This window comes from Drosophila elegans, unplaced genomic scaffold, assembly GCF_018152505.1.
Source record: "Drosophila elegans isolate 14027-0461.03 unplaced genomic scaffold, ASM1815250v1 contig_476, whole genome shotgun sequence".
NCBI classification, from domain to species: domain Eukaryota; kingdom Metazoa; phylum Arthropoda; class Insecta; order Diptera; family Drosophilidae; genus Drosophila; species Drosophila elegans.
The window spans coordinates 101,652-123,218 of NW_024545863.1; the positions used below are offsets into that span (position 1 = coordinate 101,652).

General features: G+C 45.1%; 5 protein-coding genes across 9 annotated transcripts; 3 read left to right on the forward strand and 2 right to left on the reverse strand.

Annotated features, from left to right (window-relative positions):
- Nucleotides 1–336: 336 nt before the first annotated feature.
- On the forward strand, nucleotides 337–4,383 carry LOC108148781 (serine/arginine repetitive matrix protein 2). 3 transcript variants are annotated; one of them, XM_017275993.2, is made up of 5 exons: nucleotides 337–689; nucleotides 754–1,472; nucleotides 1,532–3,661; nucleotides 4,000–4,049; nucleotides 4,158–4,249. In XM_017275993.2, the coding sequence occupies exons 1-4, from the start codon at nucleotides 466–468 to the stop codon at nucleotides 4,020–4,022; spliced, it is 3,096 nt and encodes a 1,031-aa protein (XP_017131482.1). In that variant the 5' UTR covers nucleotides 337–465; the 3' UTR covers nucleotides 4,023–4,049; nucleotides 4,158–4,249. The 3 variants fall into 3 exon arrangements, with proteins under 3 accessions (XP_017131482.1, XP_017131483.1, XP_017131481.1); XM_017275994.2 differs by having other exon boundaries at nucleotides 4,003–4,049; XM_017275992.2 differs by lacking the exon at nucleotides 4,000–4,049 and having other exon boundaries at nucleotides 4,158–4,383.
- Nucleotides 4,384–4,392: 9 nt separating this feature from the next.
- Nucleotides 4,393–10,286, reverse strand: LOC108148782 (mitoferrin). 2 transcript variants are annotated; one of them, XM_017275996.2, is made up of 7 exons: nucleotides 10,212–10,286; nucleotides 9,430–10,133; nucleotides 7,332–7,420; nucleotides 7,145–7,269; nucleotides 6,847–7,082; nucleotides 6,624–6,785; nucleotides 4,393–6,067 (listed from the first exon to the last, which is right to left on the reverse strand). In XM_017275996.2, the coding sequence occupies exons 2-7, from the start codon at nucleotides 9,544–9,546 to the stop codon at nucleotides 5,648–5,650; spliced, it is 1,149 nt and encodes a 382-aa protein (XP_017131485.1). In that variant the 5' UTR covers nucleotides 9,547–10,133; nucleotides 10,212–10,286; the 3' UTR covers nucleotides 4,393–5,647. The 2 variants fall into 2 exon arrangements, with proteins under 2 accessions (XP_017131485.1, XP_017131484.1); XM_017275995.2 differs by having other exon boundaries at nucleotides 9,430–10,274.
- A 660-nt stretch (nucleotides 10,287–10,946) lies between these two features.
- On the forward strand, nucleotides 10,947–14,686 carry LOC108148823 (endoplasmin). The gene is made up of 5 exons (XM_017276079.1): nucleotides 10,947–11,127; nucleotides 11,209–11,298; nucleotides 11,422–11,504; nucleotides 11,590–12,842; nucleotides 13,476–14,686. The coding sequence occupies exons 1-5, from the start codon at nucleotides 11,088–11,090 to the stop codon at nucleotides 14,371–14,373; spliced, it is 2,364 nt and encodes a 787-aa protein (XP_017131568.1). The 5' UTR covers nucleotides 10,947–11,087; the 3' UTR covers nucleotides 14,374–14,686.
- LOC108148824 (uncharacterized protein CG4951) lies at nucleotides 14,581–17,162 on the reverse strand. 2 transcript variants are annotated; one of them, XM_017276081.1, is made up of 7 exons: nucleotides 17,058–17,162; nucleotides 16,536–17,002; nucleotides 15,706–15,915; nucleotides 15,550–15,639; nucleotides 15,317–15,484; nucleotides 15,023–15,230; nucleotides 14,581–14,964 (listed from the first exon to the last, which is right to left on the reverse strand). In XM_017276081.1, the coding sequence occupies exons 1-7, from the start codon at nucleotides 17,106–17,108 to the stop codon at nucleotides 14,788–14,790; spliced, it is 1,371 nt and encodes a 456-aa protein (XP_017131570.1). In that variant the 5' UTR covers nucleotides 17,109–17,162; the 3' UTR covers nucleotides 14,581–14,787. The 2 variants fall into 2 exon arrangements, with proteins under 2 accessions (XP_017131570.1, XP_017131569.1); XM_017276080.1 differs by having other exon boundaries at nucleotides 15,550–15,642.
- Nucleotides 17,163–18,209: 1,047 nt separating this feature from the next.
- Nucleotides 18,210–21,559, forward strand: LOC108148876 (neprilysin-1). Its single transcript, XM_017276177.2, has 2 exons — nucleotides 18,210–19,488; nucleotides 20,383–21,559. The coding sequence occupies exons 1-2, from the start codon at nucleotides 18,340–18,342 to the stop codon at nucleotides 21,394–21,396; spliced, it is 2,163 nt and encodes a 720-aa protein (XP_017131666.1). The 5' UTR covers nucleotides 18,210–18,339; the 3' UTR covers nucleotides 21,397–21,559.
- The last annotated feature ends 8 nt before the right edge of the window (nucleotides 21,560–21,567 follow it).

Here is a 21,567-nt window from a genome sequence, read left to right on the forward strand (position 1 = left end):
ATATTTCAAATATAAATTTAATTAAACATGCTTGATTGCTAGTTTACCGAAAACTGGGAGAGGCGGCTTTTGACTCTGCAAATAGCTTTTTTTTTCATAACTTCAAAAATTTATAATATTCTTAACTCCGGCCAACTATTTTGGAAAAAGAGGTTTGGATTGAGCCAGCCTTTTATTGTAATTTTCTAGCTATTTTCTAGTGCAATAAAAGACGCCATAAGATATGCAGCAATTTTCCCAACCAGTGCTGCCATTCTTCGTGTCTCATAAAACCAGGGCTGCCGATTAGATGCCTCACGAGCAATCCCAAGGCCTCAGTCACGCAACACGCCCACCTCTAGCGTAAACATATGTACATTTATGTGTAAACGCATGTAAAGCAAACGGAAGGTTTATCCTGGATTTCCACGGCACTCACGGGTGTCGCGGCAACGAAAAGCACACGAATCCCACGGGCAACGCACCATGGACGAATTTATTAAGACGCTGATTGCCGAGGTCAAGTCGCAGGGCGTGTTCGACGAATTCCGCTTCAACTGCTGCCTGGCGGACGTGGACACGAAACCCGCGTACCAGAATGTGCGCAACCGGGTGGAGGCGGCGGTCAATGATTTCCTGGCCAAACAGCACTGGACGCCGGAGACCAACAAGGTGCAGCTGCGGGAGAGGCTGCGCAAGCACCTGCTCGAGTGAGTACACAATACAGTCTGGCGGGGATTAGGTAATGTAATCAATCATCTCCGCCCATTCCAGCACCGACGTTTTGGACAAGGGGGTGGACCAAATCGTGGACCAGGTGGTCAACCCCAAGGTGGCCACGATATTCGAGCCAAAGATCGAGAGCATCGTCTACAAGTACCTGGGCATCGTACCCCCGCCGCCGCCGCCAGCGAGATCCACATCCACTATGCTGCCCGCTCCACCTTTGCCGCCATTCCCTGGCCACATGAACGGCGGCAGCAGCACAAGCAGCAGCAGGCTGCTCAATGTGGAGACCACCGCTGGCCTGCTGCCCACCGATCTGGAGCAGATCAGTCCGGACTCTGACCGGGGCACCGTCAAGTCGGAGGCCAAGGACGAGGAACTGCCGCCCGGCGTGGACGACGAGGACACATCGCCATCGTACGAGCCCGTCCACGAAGAGAAACCACTTGTGGCCACCAGCAAGGAGGAGCTTAACAATGGCTCGCTGAACAACTCGGATTCGATTAACGGCATCTCACAGGCGTCGCAACTCTCGCAGGTGTCCAGCGACAGTCGCCTGACCATCGCCTCCTCCACGGAATCCGTGGGCGATGCCCAGCAGCCCATGGGTCAAGCACCCCACAACAGTGGCGAACCGGCGAACATTTGCGAGGAGGCCCAGATGCCAAAGTTCAGCGAAAACTCCAGTGACACCATTGCTGGAGCAGGTGACAATGGCAGTCGGCAGCTGCACTTCGACATTAAGCAGGATGCCATTACTTTCGAAGGTGGGTTTGCCAGGTCTGCAAAAGTGTTTAATTTATTGACTAATTGGATTATCGAGCAGGTACTGAGCGAAATAACTCCGTGACGAAGGACACGAACGGTGGCCCACCGATTCTATCCATCGAGGATGCCATTATGTCGGAGGTAAAGGCCAACATAGACGATGCCAACAATGCCAGCATTGAGTCTATAGTTGAACCGGAACCCATACCACCGCCTCCTCCGGCGCCGCCCACAGTTGCGCCACCTCCTCCTCCGCCAGCCCCTCCGAAAGATGAGCACCCGCCCCCTCCTGCGCCCCAACCACCAGCACCACCTCCAGTGCAGCCACCTCCTCCGCCAGCGCCTCCCAAAGTTGAGCCATTACCGCCAGCGCCTCCGGCAGTTGAACCTCCCCCAACGCCACAACCGGCAGAAACCAGTAATGGATTCCTTTCGGAGGAAGTTGTGAAGCCAAGTGTACAGTTCGATGCAGTGGATGCGGAGATAACTCAGCCCACAACGGCAGCCGAAGTCAAGGAAGATAAACCTCCAGTGCTCGCCCCGCCAGAAGATGTGGAGACACCTAAAGAGGACGCTAAGAAAGCCATGGCATCGCCCATTTCCGTATCGTCGCAATCCAAGAGCCATTCAAAGTCCAAGGACAGAGAGAAGGAGCGACGACATCACAGCCACTCAGATGATAAGCAGCGACGCAGGAGCAGAGATCGGGATCGGGATCGTGAACGTGATCGCGATCGTGACCGCAGTCGGGATAAATCGCACAGCAAACATTCCTCGAGTTCCAGCTCGAAGCACTCCTCATCGCACTCATCCAGCTCGAAACATAGGAGCAGTAGCAGCTCCAAGAACGACAAGAGCTCCAGCTCATCCAGCCGAAGTAATCGCGAGTCATCCTCATCCAAACGCTCGGGCACTTCATCTTCATCTTCTCGCCACGAGTCCTCATCCCACAAAAAACACAAATCCAGTTCATCTTCATCGCGATCGGATCGGGATAAAGACAAGGATAAGGAAAGGGACAAGGATAAAGATAAAGATAAGGATAAGGATAAAGAGAGTCAAAATCGCAGCCACCACAGCAGTAGCAGTTCATCATCGTCGTCGAGGAGAAAAGAACACGTTAGAGGGCGAGATCGTGATCGCAATAAATCCAACTCGTCCGCCAGTGCGGAGAATAAAGCGATCCAGGATGATCACAACGAGAGCAAGTCGAAGCTTAACCAGCGACGGAACTCGGACTCCAACGATGAGGGCAAGCCACCCAGCTCTGGTGGTCCGGTCAAGATGCCCCAGATGCCACACGAAAAAGCAGATGCGGATGCGCCAGTGGAGAATGGTAATAGCACGAATGGAAACTCCAACGGTGGCCAAAACGGTGAGTGCGACAGTGCAAGCGGTGTTGTCATTGTCAGCGACATACTCCAGCAATCGTCGACCAGTTTCATTGAGCTGACTGCTGGTTCCCAGTCACATAGGCAGGAGGAGAGCAGTAGGCCTGTGTCCAACGATATGGACGGGAGAAAAGTCGAGAATCAGGCAGAGAAACTAGAAACGGAGCCGGTTTCGCAAGGTGAAGAGCCAAATGCAGAACCTCAAATTGCTGACAAAGAAGCTGAATCGTCCGTACCTTATTCCCCGGTTGAGGAAAACAATGAAGGCATTGCGTTGGCACTAATGGAGAAACCCCAAGCTGCGGAGAGCACACAGGAGGATCCTCCTGAACCCAGTCCACTGGAGAATCTACCGAACGAAGCCGAAATGCCTGCCCCAACCACACCCAAGTTGAATAAGCAAAGTGATACATTAGTTGCCGACTTTGTAACCCACTTCGAGGAAAACACAGAGGAGTTCAAGGCACGCCTGCAGCTCATCAATCAACTGATCGAGGATCGCAACAATTTACTCAACAGGCTGAGCGCGGAGGGATCAAAGGATGAGATAGTTGATGTACGTGCTCTGCGAAGGAGCATATCCAAGCGAAGACGGAGCAGCTTACAGGAGCAGCAACTGCAGCAAGTGGTGCGGGAGATGACACCACCGCCCCGGATTTGTAGTCCGAGCAGCAGCAGCAGCACCTCCGGCAGTCCGGCGAAGAGGCTAAGGCGCGACGAACCCAAGGCATCGCCCACGCCATCAGACGCCAGTATAAACTCCAAGGAGAACGAGGCTTTGGAGAAACAGGAGCATGGTGCGTACTGTGTCATAGCAAGCTATCATTTGGTCTAACAATTCAGTGTGTATATAAACAAATCGCTTTATTGTTAACCAACACCCTTATTAGGATGAATCGATTTTGTCTTGAGAAAAATCGTAGGAAGCGGAAATTAACTTTAGATAGAACTAATCCACTATATTTGCTTTTAAAAAAATCTGTATAAATACTTAATAAAGCAAATGTATTTCCGCTTCTACGATATATCGATCTGTCCTTCGCTTTACATACATCTCATGCTCATCCTCATTGTTATTTCTACCGCCTCTACTTTCTACTCCACATGCATCCACATAATTTATAAATTAATATAGCAGTGTATGGAGCCTCCAACTAGGCCTTTCAAAATTTTGAAATGTGCTGGGTAAGCGGTTAGCACAAGATTTTCTGACTTTTGTTTGCCCACACTTTAGTTGATATTGCGAAGGGCTTCCGCGAATGCAAGTGATTAATGCGATTGTTTATTCTGCAGACGCCCTGTCCGCCAGGCGACTCAGCAAGAAGCTCTGCCAGCAGCAGCGGTACACCAACGATGATCTCTACAAGCCCCGTCCAATCCTGTCGCAGCGCTCTCGTCGCCGGGGCCTGGATTCAATCCTCTAGCCTCTAGCCTTCAGCTAGAATGAACACACACGAACCAACTGTTATCGGAAACAATAAAAGGCAATTGTTGTTAAAATGCATTTGACATAAAACAAGTAATACGCTTTCTTTCTTTCATCCGTTTAATGGGCTTTTTCGCTGGCCAATGGTTATTGCTTCTGCTTCCGCTTCGTTTTTCTTTTGAATTCTTTAACAATAAAATTGTAATTTAGAGCTACACCTTATAGTTTAATAATCGTCGGTGTAGCATATACATATATTATGCATATATATATAAACAAAAATAACAGTGAACATAATAATATGATGCATTATTGTATATTCTGGGGATTCCGGTTGCCCCCGATCCCTGGCACTGAATTGCGATTGCTAGGCAAAAGGGTGAAGAACTCTAGCACTGAGACGAAAGTTGTGTGTGTGTGATGATTGGTTAAAAACAATGGAGAAAATCTTAAATGTTTAAGCAATCGCAATGGAGTGCTGGGACGCAAGGGACAACAGACATAGCTAGGCTACTACTCTACACTTGGGAAGGGTCTGGCTGGCTGGCTAGTTAGTATCGGGTCTAGATTGGGCAATCTGGGAGGGAGACTGTATCTGCGATTCGTTAGTTTTTGTAACATCTCAGTTTGAAGATTTAAGTGTAATTGGATTACAAATTATTGAATTTTACTCCTCGGCGCGCGCGCTTGTGTGTGTGTTTGCTTTACATTTTTGCTCTTGACTACTTTACAACGATCAACAGAAATATATGCATGTATATATACTTTGAAACTTGTTTTAAAAAAAAATATATATAAATGTAGTAAATCAAGGGTTGTAATACATAATAGTAGGTAATAGTATTTTACAGAAGGTTCTCTCATTTCGAAATAACATAGATACAGCATTATCATTAGCATATACTTTTTAACAAGAATTTCGCATTTTGCCTAAAACTGTTTTCTCTGTGTGTGTGTGGGGATGGTGTAGGTGTGTGTGTGTGTTGTGGAGTTTTGCGTGTTGTGTGTGAGAGCGAGAGTTTTGTGCAGAACAACAACTACGATTTAACCTCCGACTATGGAGTGATAAAACTCTCTCACCGACTCCTCGCAGAGTATTCATACAAGAAGCAGCTGGGTTCGGGTGGGCTGAAAGTGGTGGGGCAATGGCCAGTGACGGTGGTGAGCGGATCGGCAGGCGTTTCGAACACCGTGTCGTCCACACCTGCCCAACGGTGACCACCACCCATCGCACATCCCAGCTTCCCCGATCCCCACCGCCAACTAATAGCTACGCTTAGGTTTAGCTGTCGCTCCTGCTGCTGCTGCAAACGTTTCGAACGCAGGCCTCGCTCGCGGCCACGCCCACTGGCGCAGCCTACGTGCTGGAGAAGCCCCGTTCGTATGGACTCTTCACGTCCGTGTGCCGCGTGTGCAGGTTGATTGTTGGCCCGGCGGGTCGCGTCGACAGCTCACACACCGTCTTGATGGCACCGGCGGCATTCACCGAGGTCGGCGTCGAGTGCAGGGTCGCAGCCGTGTCCTTCTCCTTCTCCTTCGCCGTCTCCCGATCCTGATCGTTCTGCTCCTCATCCGTGGTCCTGGGCAGCACGTAGTCCGCTTTGCGGGGCTCCGAGCGGCCCGTAATTGACGATTTGTACTGATCGGCGTCCATGCCGCACAGGTAGAACTTGAAGAACTCGTACGTGGACCAGCAAATGGCCGTGGCGGGCATGGAGTACAGCACGCGGGCGGTCATGCCCCTGAAGAAGCCCAATGGACCAGCCATGTGGTAGATCTGGAAAAGGTCAAAGGGCAATTAGATTTTAAATAAGAATTTTGAGCCTTTAAACTTGAAAGATAATTTAATGCGATAATTAAATTTACAGAGATCATATTACACATAATAAATGCCAAGCGAACACTTAATTTAATAAAAAGTTTTATGGCAGCAGTATTTATGTTGGAAGTATGAATTTTGTTGAGTAAACAAAGTGATAAATTAAGTTGGACTATTAAATAACTTTCAAAAGCTTTAAGTATATAATACGTTTTTAAATGATATACGAGAAGGGTTGATGAGACTTTTAACCCATTTATCATTAACAATATTGTTAGATTTAGATTTATCTTGTATTATTATACAAATAAAATGAAAAAATACTATTTAAACGAATCTTTAATGATATACGAGAGATTCTGACCTGCTATTTTTAACGCTTTACTTATCATACGGTATCAGTATCTAATTTAAGAGCATATGCTAAATATAAAGCCAATTACTGGAAATTACTTTTATAAAATTCAGATAAAAAGCTAAACAACCCTTAAATTTTAGCAGGGACAATATTCACCTTTCGGCTGGCCTCGATCATGCCGCGCGTCAGTCCAGTTTCCTGAGTGTTCAGCAGCGTTTTGATCACATCCAGGGGCGTGGTTATAGCTGCTGCACAGGCGCCAGCTGCAGCACCCGCTGCCATGTGCACCGGAGGATTGTATTTGCGTTCCAGGTTCAACTGCAATGCACAAAATAATATAATTTGTTGGCAAGACCAAGGAAGTGCTTAATGCACTTACTGTGTTCTGGAAAAACTCGTATGTGGTAAAATGTATTGTCTGATATGGTAAATTCATGACCAGTTGCGTGCCGTAGGCTCTGTAGAAGGCTTTGAAGCCCTCCTTCTTGTAGATATCCCGGACGCAGGATATCACCGATGTGTAGGGTGAGTTATACATCTGCATTCGCTGCTTGATCACATCCGTGGGACTAGAAATGGCGTCGTGAATGAGGGTGGCCACAACTCCCGAAATCACTGTAATGGATTCGGTTACGGATTAGGGGCCATTGGCGCAAGTATAGTCCCTAGAAATTTACCATAGTTGAGGTTTCTCACTGATGTGAACTTGGCCGTTAGCTCCTTGGTCATTTCGTAGGCAGCGAAGTACAGCGAATGCGCCGGACCAGCACCCAATACCACCGCACTGGCTCCCCGAATGGGTCTGTAAATCAAAAAGATGGTATTCTAGTTTAATATGTAATACACAATAATGAAATAACTTACCTTAACAAGCCCTCACGCGTGACCATGTTCCGAAAGGTTGACAATATGTTCATGTTTTGTGTGGGCGGCGAAAGGCTCTGCATTCGCGTCTATAAATGGGCAAATAATGGAACGTTTAAAATAATTTTATATTTACATTGTGCATTTACAAAGGGCTCTCTGAATTATTTGTTATTTAATTTACTTATTGTTTGTTCTAAATTAAACTGGGTAATACACTGGTTAAAGTGATGTGTCAGAATTACCAACTTGTTTGTCTTATATATGTATATAGTATACAAATCTTAGATTAAGGGAAGTGAAGAATAGAGAGTCGCTTCTTGCCATTCTTTTGCAAGTCATGGTTACTCATGATTTATGAACAATACAGAAAAAAAAATCAATAGGGGGATCTCCAGTTTTCATTTTAAACGCTGACATTTTTAAGACCTCAGAACGTGCTTTCATCATGATTTGTTTTTCCCGGAAACTATTTTAATCTTTTACTGCAGTTGCAATCGGAGAAAAATATATAGAGCAAAATATCAGCAAAAAAAATAAAATCAATAACTCATTTGTACCATGCTTTATTTAAGCTGTCAATGATGTTTCTCGTAACTTACTAAATCTATCCCTGTAGTTACAAACTGCAACAAGAAAGAATAATAAATAATATCGAAGCACACATTAGATCATTTACAGAAATAAATGACTAAATTAATAACTCATTTGTGCCATGCTGTCAATAGATTTCTTTGGATTTGCCACTAGTCCATAATCGGTATACAACAGCAGGGACTAATAACCGATATCAATGGAATATAAAAATATATAATAGTGTGTTTGCCGGCGAAACTTTCGCTGATTTATAAGCAAGTCACTCGGGAGTCTAGAGATTTGCAATTGTTTACGTACTTTACGATTACACATGTATATGCATACGTATGCACATCTATATACTTAATTGCATTTATTTAAAGGCGTGCCCGTCAAGCAGACGAGATAGAATTATATCGCAAAGCTGAGAGCAGCATCCACATTGTAAATTACAGCGACAGAGACGAGGGCTTTGCGATGCAGATAAGATTTCCAGGAATATCTACGTATCTGCTGGGTGCCTCTGCTGCTATCAATAGCAAAAACAAGTCAACACGGCAATTCAAGGTGAAAAATAGTCTCTTGAGTGGGGGCTGCAATAGAAACCTAATTAAAAAGGTGCCACAACGGATTGATAGAAGTTTTCGTTACATAAATGGTAATATCAATCGATAGAAGACTGCCAAGATGTATGAAGGCAATATGATTAATTTATCCCGATAATAAGCGCTCTGTGATAAGAAAATAAATTGTGAAATCACAATGACAACGCGGCGAAAATAATTATTTATAAATCAGTCACAGAAACATCGCAAATCAGCGAATAAAAGCGCCTCAATTGCTGGTCAATTTAAGGTTTTCCGCTCTGGCTTTCGTAACTCCGTGAAATTAGCTCGTCAAACGACGGACTATTATAATGATGACGCCGGGAATCCCGGCCAGGCTTTAGACTGGCACCCAACTGCCTGCCGGCTGTCATTTGCACGATTGACACATGTGGCCACGAAAATCAATAAATACTCGACCAGCTGAGTGAAATGTAACGAAACAAGAATCGGTCAATAATAGAATGCGTTGTATATGTACATATGTATGTACTATTATCGAACGAGCTTCATTACGAGGTAGCTAGCATGGCGCATTTTGCATATGCTTAAGCAGTGTACTTTTGTCCCTTCCAAATGAGTTTTTCAGGTGAATGATCAGAGCTCTGGCGATAAGAATTAGTCCATTCAATGATGAAACGACGGTGGCTAATCTTATCGCCGCAGCATAAACCAATGGAACGTGCGCCGATAAGAGCAGAAAAGTGGCTATTCCACCTAAAGCTGTTCATTGGGACTGGGAAACTCTTGGTTTGCAGTTGATACCCGAGGAATTACATCACGATTATGCCAAAGCAGCGGCGGCAGCGGCGATGGCGACGGTGGCACACACAAAATTCCGATGGTTAGTGAGGTTAGGTTTATGCCGTATTATGCTCCTCCTCCGATTACCACCGGACGGGTAACGCCGATCTCACCTTGACGGAGTCCAGCGGATACATGACCACATGCTCCAGCACACCCGCAATGGCGCCCGCCGTCATGTTCACACCCACACTGGTGGTGGGCAACGATTCGTAATCGTCTATGTTCATGGTGGATCCGGTGGTGGTGGTGGTGCAGCTGGTAGTGGTGCCCTTGCTGCGGCTGCTCCTCTTACGATGACCTGCTAATCCGGACCAGTTGCTACAGCTACAGCTACAGCTCCAGTTCCAGTTCCAGTTGTAGAACCGCTTTCTCCTCTGCGATTAGGCTGCTCCAACGGGCGAAGATGGCTTTCCGATGTTTGGGAGGTCGATTTTTAGCCGGCGTATGGCAGAGGAACACGGAACAATTTTGTTGTATAACACGGATATCGCGATTCACTGGTGGGCGGCTGTTCGGGGGGTGGTGCTCGTGCTCTGTAGAGTATGTTGAGTGTGTACGCGTGAGGTGGTGTTATGCGAAACTACTAATTGACACTGCTGCGGCGGTACTCTGGTACTTGGTACTGGTACTATGCACGACTACGACTACGACTACCATGTAGACGACACGCTCCCCGAATCATTCACTCGACTTCGATCACGATTTCGAAGTGAAGAGGTTTCTGTTTTCCGTTTCTGCGGTTGATGTTTTGTGCTCTGCCCGCGGCCCCTGTGACGGATGAACTGCGTCTGCGGCTGCTGCTGCGGGTGTTTGTCTGGATATAGACGAGTCGGTTGTAGGCGGAGTATGGCCGAAACGGAATATAAAATAGGCCCTGTGTTTGGCAACTCACGCAAATGCTAAATGATTACAGGGAATCATTAAATTTCGCCCAATAAACAAGCCTCGTGCCCAGAGTGACCGCAGCGGGTCCGTTGAAAAATACCAAAGGGCTTGGATATAAATACCGAAATATACCAAAAACATGTGTGGTGGGGAACTTTAATAGAAAATCGTTGTAGTGAGACCGTAAAGTTGGAATAAGACATACTAGAAATAATAATATACATTTATTATTTGGCGGACTAATCAATGGAAATTAATTTTATAAAAAAAATTATTAAAAATATAATGTTAATAATTGAAAATATTGCTCATTTTAAAAATATATCTTAATCTAAATATATTCTCTAATATCAAAGAAAAATGATATATATTTAAAAATATAGGTTTAATTGACCACTTCGAAAAAAATAGATCAAATTTTCGAATTCTTTCTAAAAAAAATTAAAACACAGTGACTCAATGATACATACGTATAAAATATCTAGGATTCAACGCTGGAACTTTGAACCTTTTCTTAATTAAAGTTTAAAATCCAGCATATTAAATGAAAACATTTAAATAATCAAACTCAACAGAAATCAATTTTTTTTTTTAAATGTCGCTACTATTTTCAGGCCCACAACTGTATATATCTTCATTTTGCAGTATATTTTTAGTCGTTTTAGTATATTTTCCAGCGAGCATGGCATATTCCAACGCCGCAAAATGGTCACCTTACCAGGGATTTAAAGGCTTTCCAGCCGTACGTCGGCGTCATTTTAAAAAAACCGAAGCGGGCGTCGCAAGTACGGAATAATTTATTGTATCTGTTATTCGTGACGTGGCCTTTCCGCCGGAGTAACTGATAGCTCGTCCTGCGTAGTAAATCAAGTTATCTTTGATCATGAAGTACTTTCTGCTGTTGGCTGTGCTGCTTTTAGCAGGTACGTTTGCATTTGCCACGCCGCCATGCCCGCAAAATACCGGTGTTTTAACCTAATTAATTCATGTCGCATTCTCATTAGGCGTCAATCAAATCGCCGCCAGCGAAGATGAGGCTACTACGGAAACCATTGATTTGGACCTGGGATCCTTCAAGGAGGGCTCAAGAACTGGTAGGTAGAGACACGCCCCCCCGGCGAGTTTAGCAAATGTTGATGGTACACGTCAGCGTTACGAACGCCTGCAATAAGAACGCCCCCTTATCTTATACTCAATTTACTTATCGAAATCCACAGACGCCGAAACTTTGAAACGCGAAGAGGAGGCTATTCAACTGGATGGTTTGAATGTGGCGCAATTAAAGGAAATTCGCGAAAAGGTGGGTTGAGTTTATGATCCAGATCATTCTCAAAGTACACGTATGACTGGGATTTCCCTTCTCTTTTTTCCTTTTGTCTCGGCAGGCGGAGAAGTTCACCTTCCAAACGGAGGTCAACCGCATGATGAAGCTGATCATCAACTCGCTGTACCGCAACAAGGAGATCTTCCTGCGCGAACTGATCTCCAACGCCTCCGATGCCATTGACAAGATCCGCCTGTTGGCCCTGTCGAACAGCAAGGAACTGGAGAGCAATCCGGAGCTGCACATTCGCATCAAGGCCGACAAGGAGAACAAGGCGCTGCACATCATGGACTCTGGCATTGGCATGACTCACCAGGATCTGATCAACAACCTGGGCACCATTGCCAAGTCCGGCACTGCCGATTTCCTGGCCAAGATGCAGGACCCCAGCAAGTCAGAGGGGCAGGATATGAACGACATGATTGGTCAGTTTGGTGTGGGCTTCTACTCTGCTTTCCTGGTGGCCGATCGTGTGGTCGTCACCACCAAGCACAACGACGACAAGCAGTACATCTGGGAGTCGGACGCCAATAGCTTCAGCATCACCGAGGATCCCCGTGGCGACACCCTGAAACGTGGCTCCGTGGTCTCGCTGTACCTGAAGGAGGAGGCCCAGGACTTCCTCGAGGAGGACACCGTTCGCGAGCTCATCCGCAAGTACTCGCAGTTCATCAACTTCCCCATCCGCATGTGGTCCAGCAAGACTGTCGAAGAGGAGGTGCCCGTGGAGGAGGAGGTCAAGCCCGAGAAGACCGAGGATGACGTGGAGGATGAGGACGCCAAGGTGGAGGAGGCCGACGATGACAAGCCCAAGACCAAGAAGGTGTCGAAGACCACCTGGGACTGGACCCTCATTAACGACAGCAAGCCCATCTGGACCCGCAAGCCCGCCGAAGTGAGCGAGGAGGAGTACACCAACTTCTACAAGAGCCTGACCAAGGACTCCAGCGAGCCCCTGTCGCAGACGCACTTCATCGCCGAGGGCGAGGTGACCTTCAAGAGTTTGCTCTACGTGCCCAAGGTTCAGCCCTCGGAGTCCTTCAACCGCTACGGCACCAAGTCGGACAACATTAAGCTGTACGTGCGCCGCGTCTTCATCACCGACGAGTTCAACGACATGATGCCCAACTATCTGAGCTTCATCCGCGGTGTCGTCGACTCCGATGATCTGCCCCTCAACGTTTCCCGCGAGACCCTGCAGCAGCACAAGCTCATCAAGGTGATCAAGAAGAAGCTGGTCCGCAAGGTGCTCGACATGCTCAAGAAGATCGACAAGGATGCCTACGAGAAGTTCTGGAAGGAGTTCTCCACCAAGTAAGTGTTGACTGCTTAAGTTTTCCAAACAAATTGGGAGGAGTGTTTTTTTTTTTTTAAATTTGGAACTTGTAAAGATAAAATGGGTAGTTATTCATAAGCCTGCCTTTACAAATCCACACAATCCATGTAATTATTCTTCTGACCATTATGGTGACGTGTGTTAATTATCATTTCTATTTAAAATTGATAAGAATCTCTTTTCCTAAGAACTTTATATTTTTTTTTTTTTTTAATATTTCTGACGAAATTAAAGTACACTTCATAGGATCGTTCATACATGATTATAGATAAAAACGTGTTTATAGAAAAAAAAATTTAACACAAAGAATACTTGAAGAGTTAAGATAAGAGTTTTCGCAGAATCCACGCAATATTCAAATATTGACCATAGTGACGTGGAAAACTGATAAGAATTTTTTGGAGTATTACGATTTTTTATACACTTATTTTAATGAGTGTTCCACTGAAAGCTATAAATACAATTATAATATTCTTATAACTAATATCAGTCATCGAGTCAATATAGCACTAATGAAAAACAAATCTGTTCTCCCCCTTTTTTAACTCTATTTTAACTGATTGTTTATATATTCCTCTTTTCTAATCATCATATTATTTTCCGAATTGCAGCATCAAATTGGGTGTGATGGAGGATCCCAGCAACCGGTCGCGTCTCGCCAAGCTGCTCCGCTTCCAGACCTCCAACGGCAAGGGCGTCACCTCGCTGGCCGAGTACAAGGAGCGCATGAAGGCGAAGCAGGAGCACATCTACTACATTGCCGGTGCCAACCGCGCCGAGGTCGAGAAGTCGCCCTTCGTGGAGCGCCTGCTGAGCAAGGGCTACGAGGTGCTGTACCTGGTGGAGGCCGTCGATGAGTACTGCATCTCCGCCCTGCCCGAGTTCGATGGCAAGAAGTTCCAGAACGTGGCCAAGGAGGGATTCCAGCTGAACGAGTCGGAGAAGAGCAAGAAGAACTTCGAGTCGCTGAAGAGCACCTTCGAGCCGCTGGTCAAGTGGCTGAACGATGTGGCCCTCAAGGATCAGATCTCCAAGGCACAGGTGTCGGAGCGTCTGAGCAACTCGCCGTGCGCCCTGGTGGCCGGCGTCTTCGGCTGGACCGGCAACATGGAGCGTCTGGCCATGTCAAACGCCCACCAGAAGTCCGACGATCCTCAGCGCACCTACTATCTCAACCAGAAGAAGGCACTCGAGATCAACCCCAGGCATCCCCTGATCCGCGAGCTGTTGCGTCGCGTTGAGGCCGACGAGGCCGATGACACCGCCAAGGACATGGCCTTGATGATGTTCCGCACCGCCACCCTGCGATCCGGTTATATGCTCCAGGAGACGTCCCAGTTTGCCGACAGCATTGAGCAGATGATGCGCCAGACCCTGGGCGTTTCCCAGAGCGAACAGGTCGAATTTGATGAGGATGAGGAGGACGATGCCGAGGAGTCGAAGACCGAGAGCCAGGAGAGTGCGAACGGCGACGACGAGGAGGAGGACCAGCAGCACGACGAGCTGTAAGCAGGTTCACATTCATCCACATGCATAGATTGTACATAAGAGTGTGGAGGTCAGACTGAGTTTTAAACAACCACCCGGCGGGCGTTTCATAAACATTACTCTCCTAGCATGTCCCTAGATTCTAAGTAAAGCAATTTCGTAATCCTTCACCGCCAGTCGCGCAGAGAGCACTCCTCCATCACAGCACAACACAACACACTCTCAACATTCGGTTGCTAAAGCGTTTTCTATTTTCGAAAGCAAATGAAATATGTATTTATACAATGTAATGAACAGATTCCAATCAAAATAAAGAAAGACAAATGAGTTTAAAGTTGGAAATTAATGTTAATTTGCCCCAATCGGCTACTTAAAATTTGCTCAATCGTATGAGTGCGAAACAATCTCATATCCTATATTGTTAACAGGGTTAGTTCAGTCATCTAGGTCGGAACACAATGGGTCATCGTTCAAGGCCTTCAAATATGAGCTGTACTTTATTTGGTCTCGGATTTGCTGCACTGCCTCCGAATGCGAAAGCTTGTAGTTGTCCATGAAGAGGCGCACTATCCACAGCGGCAGCAGTCCGTTTACCAGCAGTGCTGTGTGGTTCTGAACGATCAGGAAGTTTTTAGATAGGTATTCGATTCCAAAGTAGACCTGAACTTACGCTTCTACCGCTGTATATTTCCCCCAGTTTTTGCAGCATCTTCTGGTGAATGCTCTTGCTAAGTATGTCAATGATGTCCATGTGAGAAATGTTCATATAACTAACAGTGCGCGACTTAAGCTCCCGTTCCTTGAACAGCTTGTCAAAGTCGCTGCGGTATTTGTCGAAAGTGTTCAGGACATCTGCTTCGCCCATATTTTCCAAGAGTCTGAGACAATCAAAAGATCGAAGGAGGTTGAAGGCAATTTCGTAAACGTTGTTTTATTTCCACCTACTCGAATGAATCACACTTACAGAATCTCTACTTTTCGCGGCTTGGGCATGTCCAGCATGCTGTCCAGCCGCTGCAGTGCATCGAACCGGACCACGTCCATCTGCTCCACCTTCAGCGCCTTGGCTGGCGATGGCGACGGACGTTTGGGCTTGGCCTTGGACCCCTTGCCCTTGTTGCCCTTCGTCTCGCTGAAAACACACCCAGAGAAATGGTTAAAATTGGTCCTCAAAGCCATAGTTTTGAGGCGTCGTACCCTACTACGAAATTGTTAAATCGACTTGGACGCATTGGTGATCGGCCGGAGCGGCGTGCAGGCTTGGACTCGACAGAGCTGGCTCTGGAACTTCTGCGAATACATCAATACGCCTTGATTCTAGACTCATCTTGGCGTATTTGATATTTTACTTACCTTTCTAGTGGACTCTTCGATCGCTTGAGGGGTTTTCCCTGTTGAGAGGAGCTACTGGCGCTACTGGAAGACTTCTCCTTCTCGCCACCATGAGAAATGGATCTGCGCTCGCGTTTGATGGCTGGCGGTTTTGTGTCCGAGGACAAAAAATCACTGTCGTCGTCGGCATCTATGTGCTTGGGCTTTGATTGTGAGGCTTTATCTGGCACACTAATGGAAAGATGTTTAAAACGATTAAAAACTATTGCAATCCTAGGTATTTACATGCCAATAGGAAACTGAGATAAGGCAAATTGTGCATAATACAATTGTGAACGGAAAGTTTGTTTTTATAACTTATACTAAAGGGCAGCACTACGAATATACATAGTAAGTGCACAAACAATTCTTAAGGACTTCATTTTTAACATTAGTCTCGTCTTAAGGCTTATTGGACTCAAATTAGCTTTTAAGTGGTTTATATGATATAAGGCATTTGGACTAACTAAGTATTTAAGAAAACAATATTAAATTTACTTAAATTGAGTATTAAATCGATGTAAAACATATAAATAAATGCAATATAAGTACATTTAAAAGGTGAAAAATGACAGCTTAGTGATTTTAAAGATTAGATTATATATGCAGCTTATTATTCTTTGTTAAATGCACAAAATATATAGAACTAACTATTGTAAAAGCAGTAATACTAATAGAATGTCAAGTAATTGATAATAACATGCATTCAAATCATAAAAAATACGTTTTGACGGGTCTTAAAAGGAACCCCAAGGGGTTCTTTATATGAAGGACACTTAGATGTCCAACTACAAGGGCAAGCGGTTTCCTACCCAGCTTTTGGCTTGGATCCCGATCCCAAGGTGGTCGCCTTGTTGGCCTTATTGGAAATGATGCTGTGGCCGGAGCCGTTGGCTTCTGACTTCGTGGCATGTTTGCGCTTGGTGGTGTGGACGCCCACTATGGTCTTGTCCTCGTGCGAGATGTATTGCAGCTGGATGTCCAGGCAGAGATCCTTGGGGGTCAGCTCCTGACCAGCCGCCAGTAGGGTCATCGTGGCAGGATGCGGTTTGTCGGTGGCCTGGACCTGCACATTGATATGATCGATCAGCAACTCGCGCTGCAGCTTGTGGGCATCCTGCCAGTTTTTCAAGTTCTCCAACAGGCGCCACAGGCCATTTTCAATCCTGTCCCAGCGGTCTGCGGTCATCCAGTGAAATACATTCTGCGATTCCCGCTCAAAATGGGTCACAGGTGTCGGCAGAACTTTGACGCTGCAAGCGACGCGGTGCTTCTTGTACTGAAATTAGAATATGTTTAGCCAGCAGTTGCTTGCAATATTCGTTGGTCAATACTTGATATATTTGCGAAATTAATTGGCAATCACCAATGGCGGAAAAAGACATTTTTACAAAATCGTCGCGATTTGGCAGCACAAGCAACAATTAACTTCTGTGGCATCCAAGCTCTGGTCACACTGTGTAGTTTCGCTTATCGATAAGTCTATCGATTGATGGTGAAACCATTGGTTTTTAGTCGAAAATTAGGCGCCAATAAGCTTTAAATTCAAATTTGTCGGCCAAGTTTATAATAAATTGATCTCAAATAATAAAAATATATATTTAATTTTATTTTTGCGCAAAGCATCTTTAAAATATAAAAAATTACAATACTAAGGCTTTTTTTTGTATTGCAATATCTCCAACATATAATACAGTCTTGAAGGGTGCTAAAATGAATTTCACTTACTATTTGAATTCCGAGAAAAGCTGATAATATTTTATCTACAGACAAATAATTGCAGTTAATCTTAAAATATAAACAAATAGTCCAGTAGTAAACTATGTAAATAAATATTGACGCTTTCGAAAAACAAATTAAAAAAATTAACAGAATATGTTTTTTTTTTAATCTGAATGAATGAGGCTCTAATCAATGAATCTTTAAGAACTTACAAATCCTTATCACAGCAGCGTGTGGCTTAGGTCAAGACTTGGCAAGAGAACCGATTACACAAGACAACAAAAGGTGAATTTTTAAAGCCAACTTAAAAAATAATTTTGTGTTTTAATAAACAAAATCTACCAGTTACACAAATTTGTAATACATTATGTAGCTATACTTTGTGATTTGTCTTTCTAGTAAAACATATGAAATGTGTATTTTATTCAAATAAAAAACGTTAGAAAAGTGTTTTGCAAGTCCACTTAAATTAAGTTATAACTCGATAACTTGTATTAAAGCTTCTCTCGGCCAACAATTTATATCGTTATACGATTTTTTAGTTGACCTATAAGTTATACGTAATTTTATTCAAAATACAAAACTTTTTAAAAGTCTCACGAAAAAGTAGAAAATGTGTTTAAACTCCGCATTATGATGTCATAATGATGCTTAGGCCATAATCTCTGTTGTCCAGTGTAGTTCGTTGATATGGTTGCGAATAAAGCACATTCTGTATGGAGAGACTCGGATTCGGCAGTAGTTCAGTTCTCAGTCGCGTTTCGAATAAAACAGTCGAGCTAATTGTGTTATTCTCAAATAATCCGGGTCGATCAATGATTAGCCAAACTACTTGACTTTATATATATATATATATATATATATATATTTGCATGCCCTAAGAATCAGGGCAACATGTTTTCAATCTCGAAACGTGCTCAATTATCCTTGTTCATCGTGATTTGCCTAATTTTGTTAGGACAGAGTGAGGCCCGGAGTGTTGGCGATGAATCCGAAACCCAGGATCAGTTGGAAAATGCGATCACAGATGAAACGACGGAGTATCTGCGATCCTACGGCGCCAAGATGAAGTCCTATATGAACTTAAGCGTGGCGCCCTGCGATGATTTCTATGAGTACGCGTGCGGAAACTGGAAGAACGTGAACCAGCCGCGCCAGGCCGTCCACAAACGGAGCAATCTGCTGGACATTGTCTACACGCTGGCGGATGTGACGGAGCAGCTGATGACCAGGACCCAACTGGCGGAGGCGCTAAACGTGTCCGGCGAACTGCTGGTTGCACAACGCTTCTATAACGCCTGCCTCACGGCCGTGGTCTATCCGCTGCCGGCTGCCGATCCGGCTTATCTATCGCTTATCAGGTCGCTCGGTGGATTCCCCGCCGTCGATCGCGAGGCCTGGAACGCCTCCAGCTTCAGCTGGTTCAACATGAGCGCCCATCTCACCAATTACGGGGTCGCAGGACTGATCAACGAGCATCTCCTGACGCAGTATCCCTTTACCCCCTACTTCAAATTGCCGGAATTGGGCTTCGACCATGTCGTCCAGACGGACAACATTGTCAATTCCAGTTCCCGGGCCTACCAGCTGAATGAGAAGCGCATGCGCGGCTATCTGCAGGCCTTCAATCTCACCGAGGATAACGTATCCGCCGTGATAGCCGGCGTCTTTGACTTTTGGCGCGAGGCACTTGCCATCAACGATAAGTTTGAGGGTAATGACGACATGTGTCTTGTACTTAGCACCTTGCAAGAGGTGCCGCCATTTAGCCAATGGAGCAGCTATTACGACATCGCCTGGACGGGCCTAGACTTCCAGAAGGGCGATCCAAGCCATTCGGGCGATTCGGGCTACTGCGACTATTACTACACGGAGCTGGACAAGGTGTGTGCCAGACATCAGGAGGCCGTGGCCAACTATCTGGCCATGCTGCTCCTCTACCGCATGGATGCCAAGCTGAAGGAGGAAAAGTACCACAAGGAGCACTGCCTGACCACCGTCCACTTCACGATGGCCCATCTCTTCAACAAGCTATACATGGCGGTGCGTTGAAAACAAAAATTTAACTTTTAAAAATACTTGTTTGTGCAAATTGTCCTTTGGCCAATAATAAGAAAAAATGGAGTTAAATCAAAACAATAGGAGTTCTTAAGCTAATGGAAATAGCAATCGAAAATAGTTTAATTGGAACTTAAAAACTCTTTCATATTTTCCTAAGTCTAATACTAAAACCTATTGGACCATAAATTATTTTGAAGATAGTTTGTTATATAAAATAGTTTTTATTTTAAAATAGTTTAGATATTTAAGGTTTTTTTTCTTAAACTGATAAGTAATATTAATTTTAATTTTTTTAACTCTTTTAGAATCATTTTCTACATATTTTAGGGAATTATTAGCAGTTTAATTTTTCTAAAACAATATCATATAGGATTTTAGTAAATAAGCATTATGATAAATTATTTATTATTTTAACCGTAACTACACGTACATTTTTTTATGTCCCAGTGGGTAAAAAACTTTTTCCGTTGGAATTTTTGCTAACCATCTTTGAGGTGCCTCTCAAACTGACTTTAACTATCTTAAATTTTAAAATTGATTTTTATATAAAGGCAAATTCAGTGACTTTATAGTATAGTATATTTCATTGCTATACCCGTTGGGGTATAAATGTTTTTGGATTTTTTTTATCTATATCGATCAACGCGTTCAAATAGAACAATTATTAATTGAACAATTATGTATTGAACAATTATTATTGAGATTCACATTATGATCGAATTAAGCATTCATTTGTTTTTTAATTTACTAGATAAGATAGTTTTATACCATGTTAGGATGCTATTTGTTAGTTAGTTAAATGGAAATACTTCAGAACGATCTGACCCAAAAATGTTAATTTACGACTTGCCTTATCCACTTCCCTTTCGTTCGCAGGAGTACTTCAGCGAGGACACCCATACCGAGATCTCCGACATGGTGAAGGAGTTGCGCAAGGCGCTGCGTCAAACGCTGGAGAGCGTGGAGTGGCTGGACACGGAGACGCGACGAGAGGCGCTGCTCAAGGAGGCCAGCATCACGCCGCAAATTGGTAGCTACAAGGATGCGGAGCTGGCCGACACCCTGATTCGCCAGATAGCGAATCTATCCGTGGTCGAGGACAACTTTGCCCAGAGCATGATCAATCTGCGGCAGTTGGGAACCTGCTTGCGACGCTACAATGGCCTGCATTTCGAGCAGATTGCCAACGACTCGAAGCCACTGGACTTGATAGTGGGCATGCAGGTGAATGCCTTCTACTACAACCTGGATAACTCGATGTACGTGATGGCTGGCATCCTGAATCCGCCCGCATATCATCGCTCCTGGCCCGACTCCCTGAAGTTTGGCACCCTGGGCTATCTGGTGGGCCACGAACTGACCCATGGCTTCGATACGGTGGGCTCCACTTTCGACAGCGAAGGGGAACTGCGCAATTGGTGGTCCAGGAAATCGGGAGCAGTGTTCCACGAACGAGCCCAGTGCTATGTGGATCACTTCAGCAACTACTTGATACCGGAGATCAATCATAAGATCAATGGCAACGGGACCAAGGATGAGAATATCGCAGACGCCGGTGGACTGAGGGAGTCCCTCGCCGCCTATCGCAGCCACATGAAGCAGCTCCAAAAGAGCGCTGGCGAAAATAACGAGACATTGGCGCCCCAACGAAACGAGCAGATGCCCGGCCTCGACGTTTCGCCGGAACAGCTCTTCTTCCTCGGATTTGCCCAGCTCTGGTGTGCCGCCTACGAGGAGGAGCACTACTGGGAGGAGCTGACCCAGGAGCACACCATCGACAAGTACCGGGTTCTGGGTGCCGTCTCCAACAACGAGGACTTTGCTGAGGTCTACAATTGCCCTCTGGGAAGTGCCATGCATCCAAAGGCCGAAACTTGTCGCGTGTGGTAATCTTAGTCGATATCATCTTGATATTAAAAGAAGGCTATAAAATTACTTCTTAAAATGTAATACAAAAAAACGAATAAAGAATAAAAATCAGATAATATGCTTTAGTTATTAATTTTTTGCTATTATGAAAATAAAGCTACTCAGCATTTGCCCTCAAAACAAATTCATCGA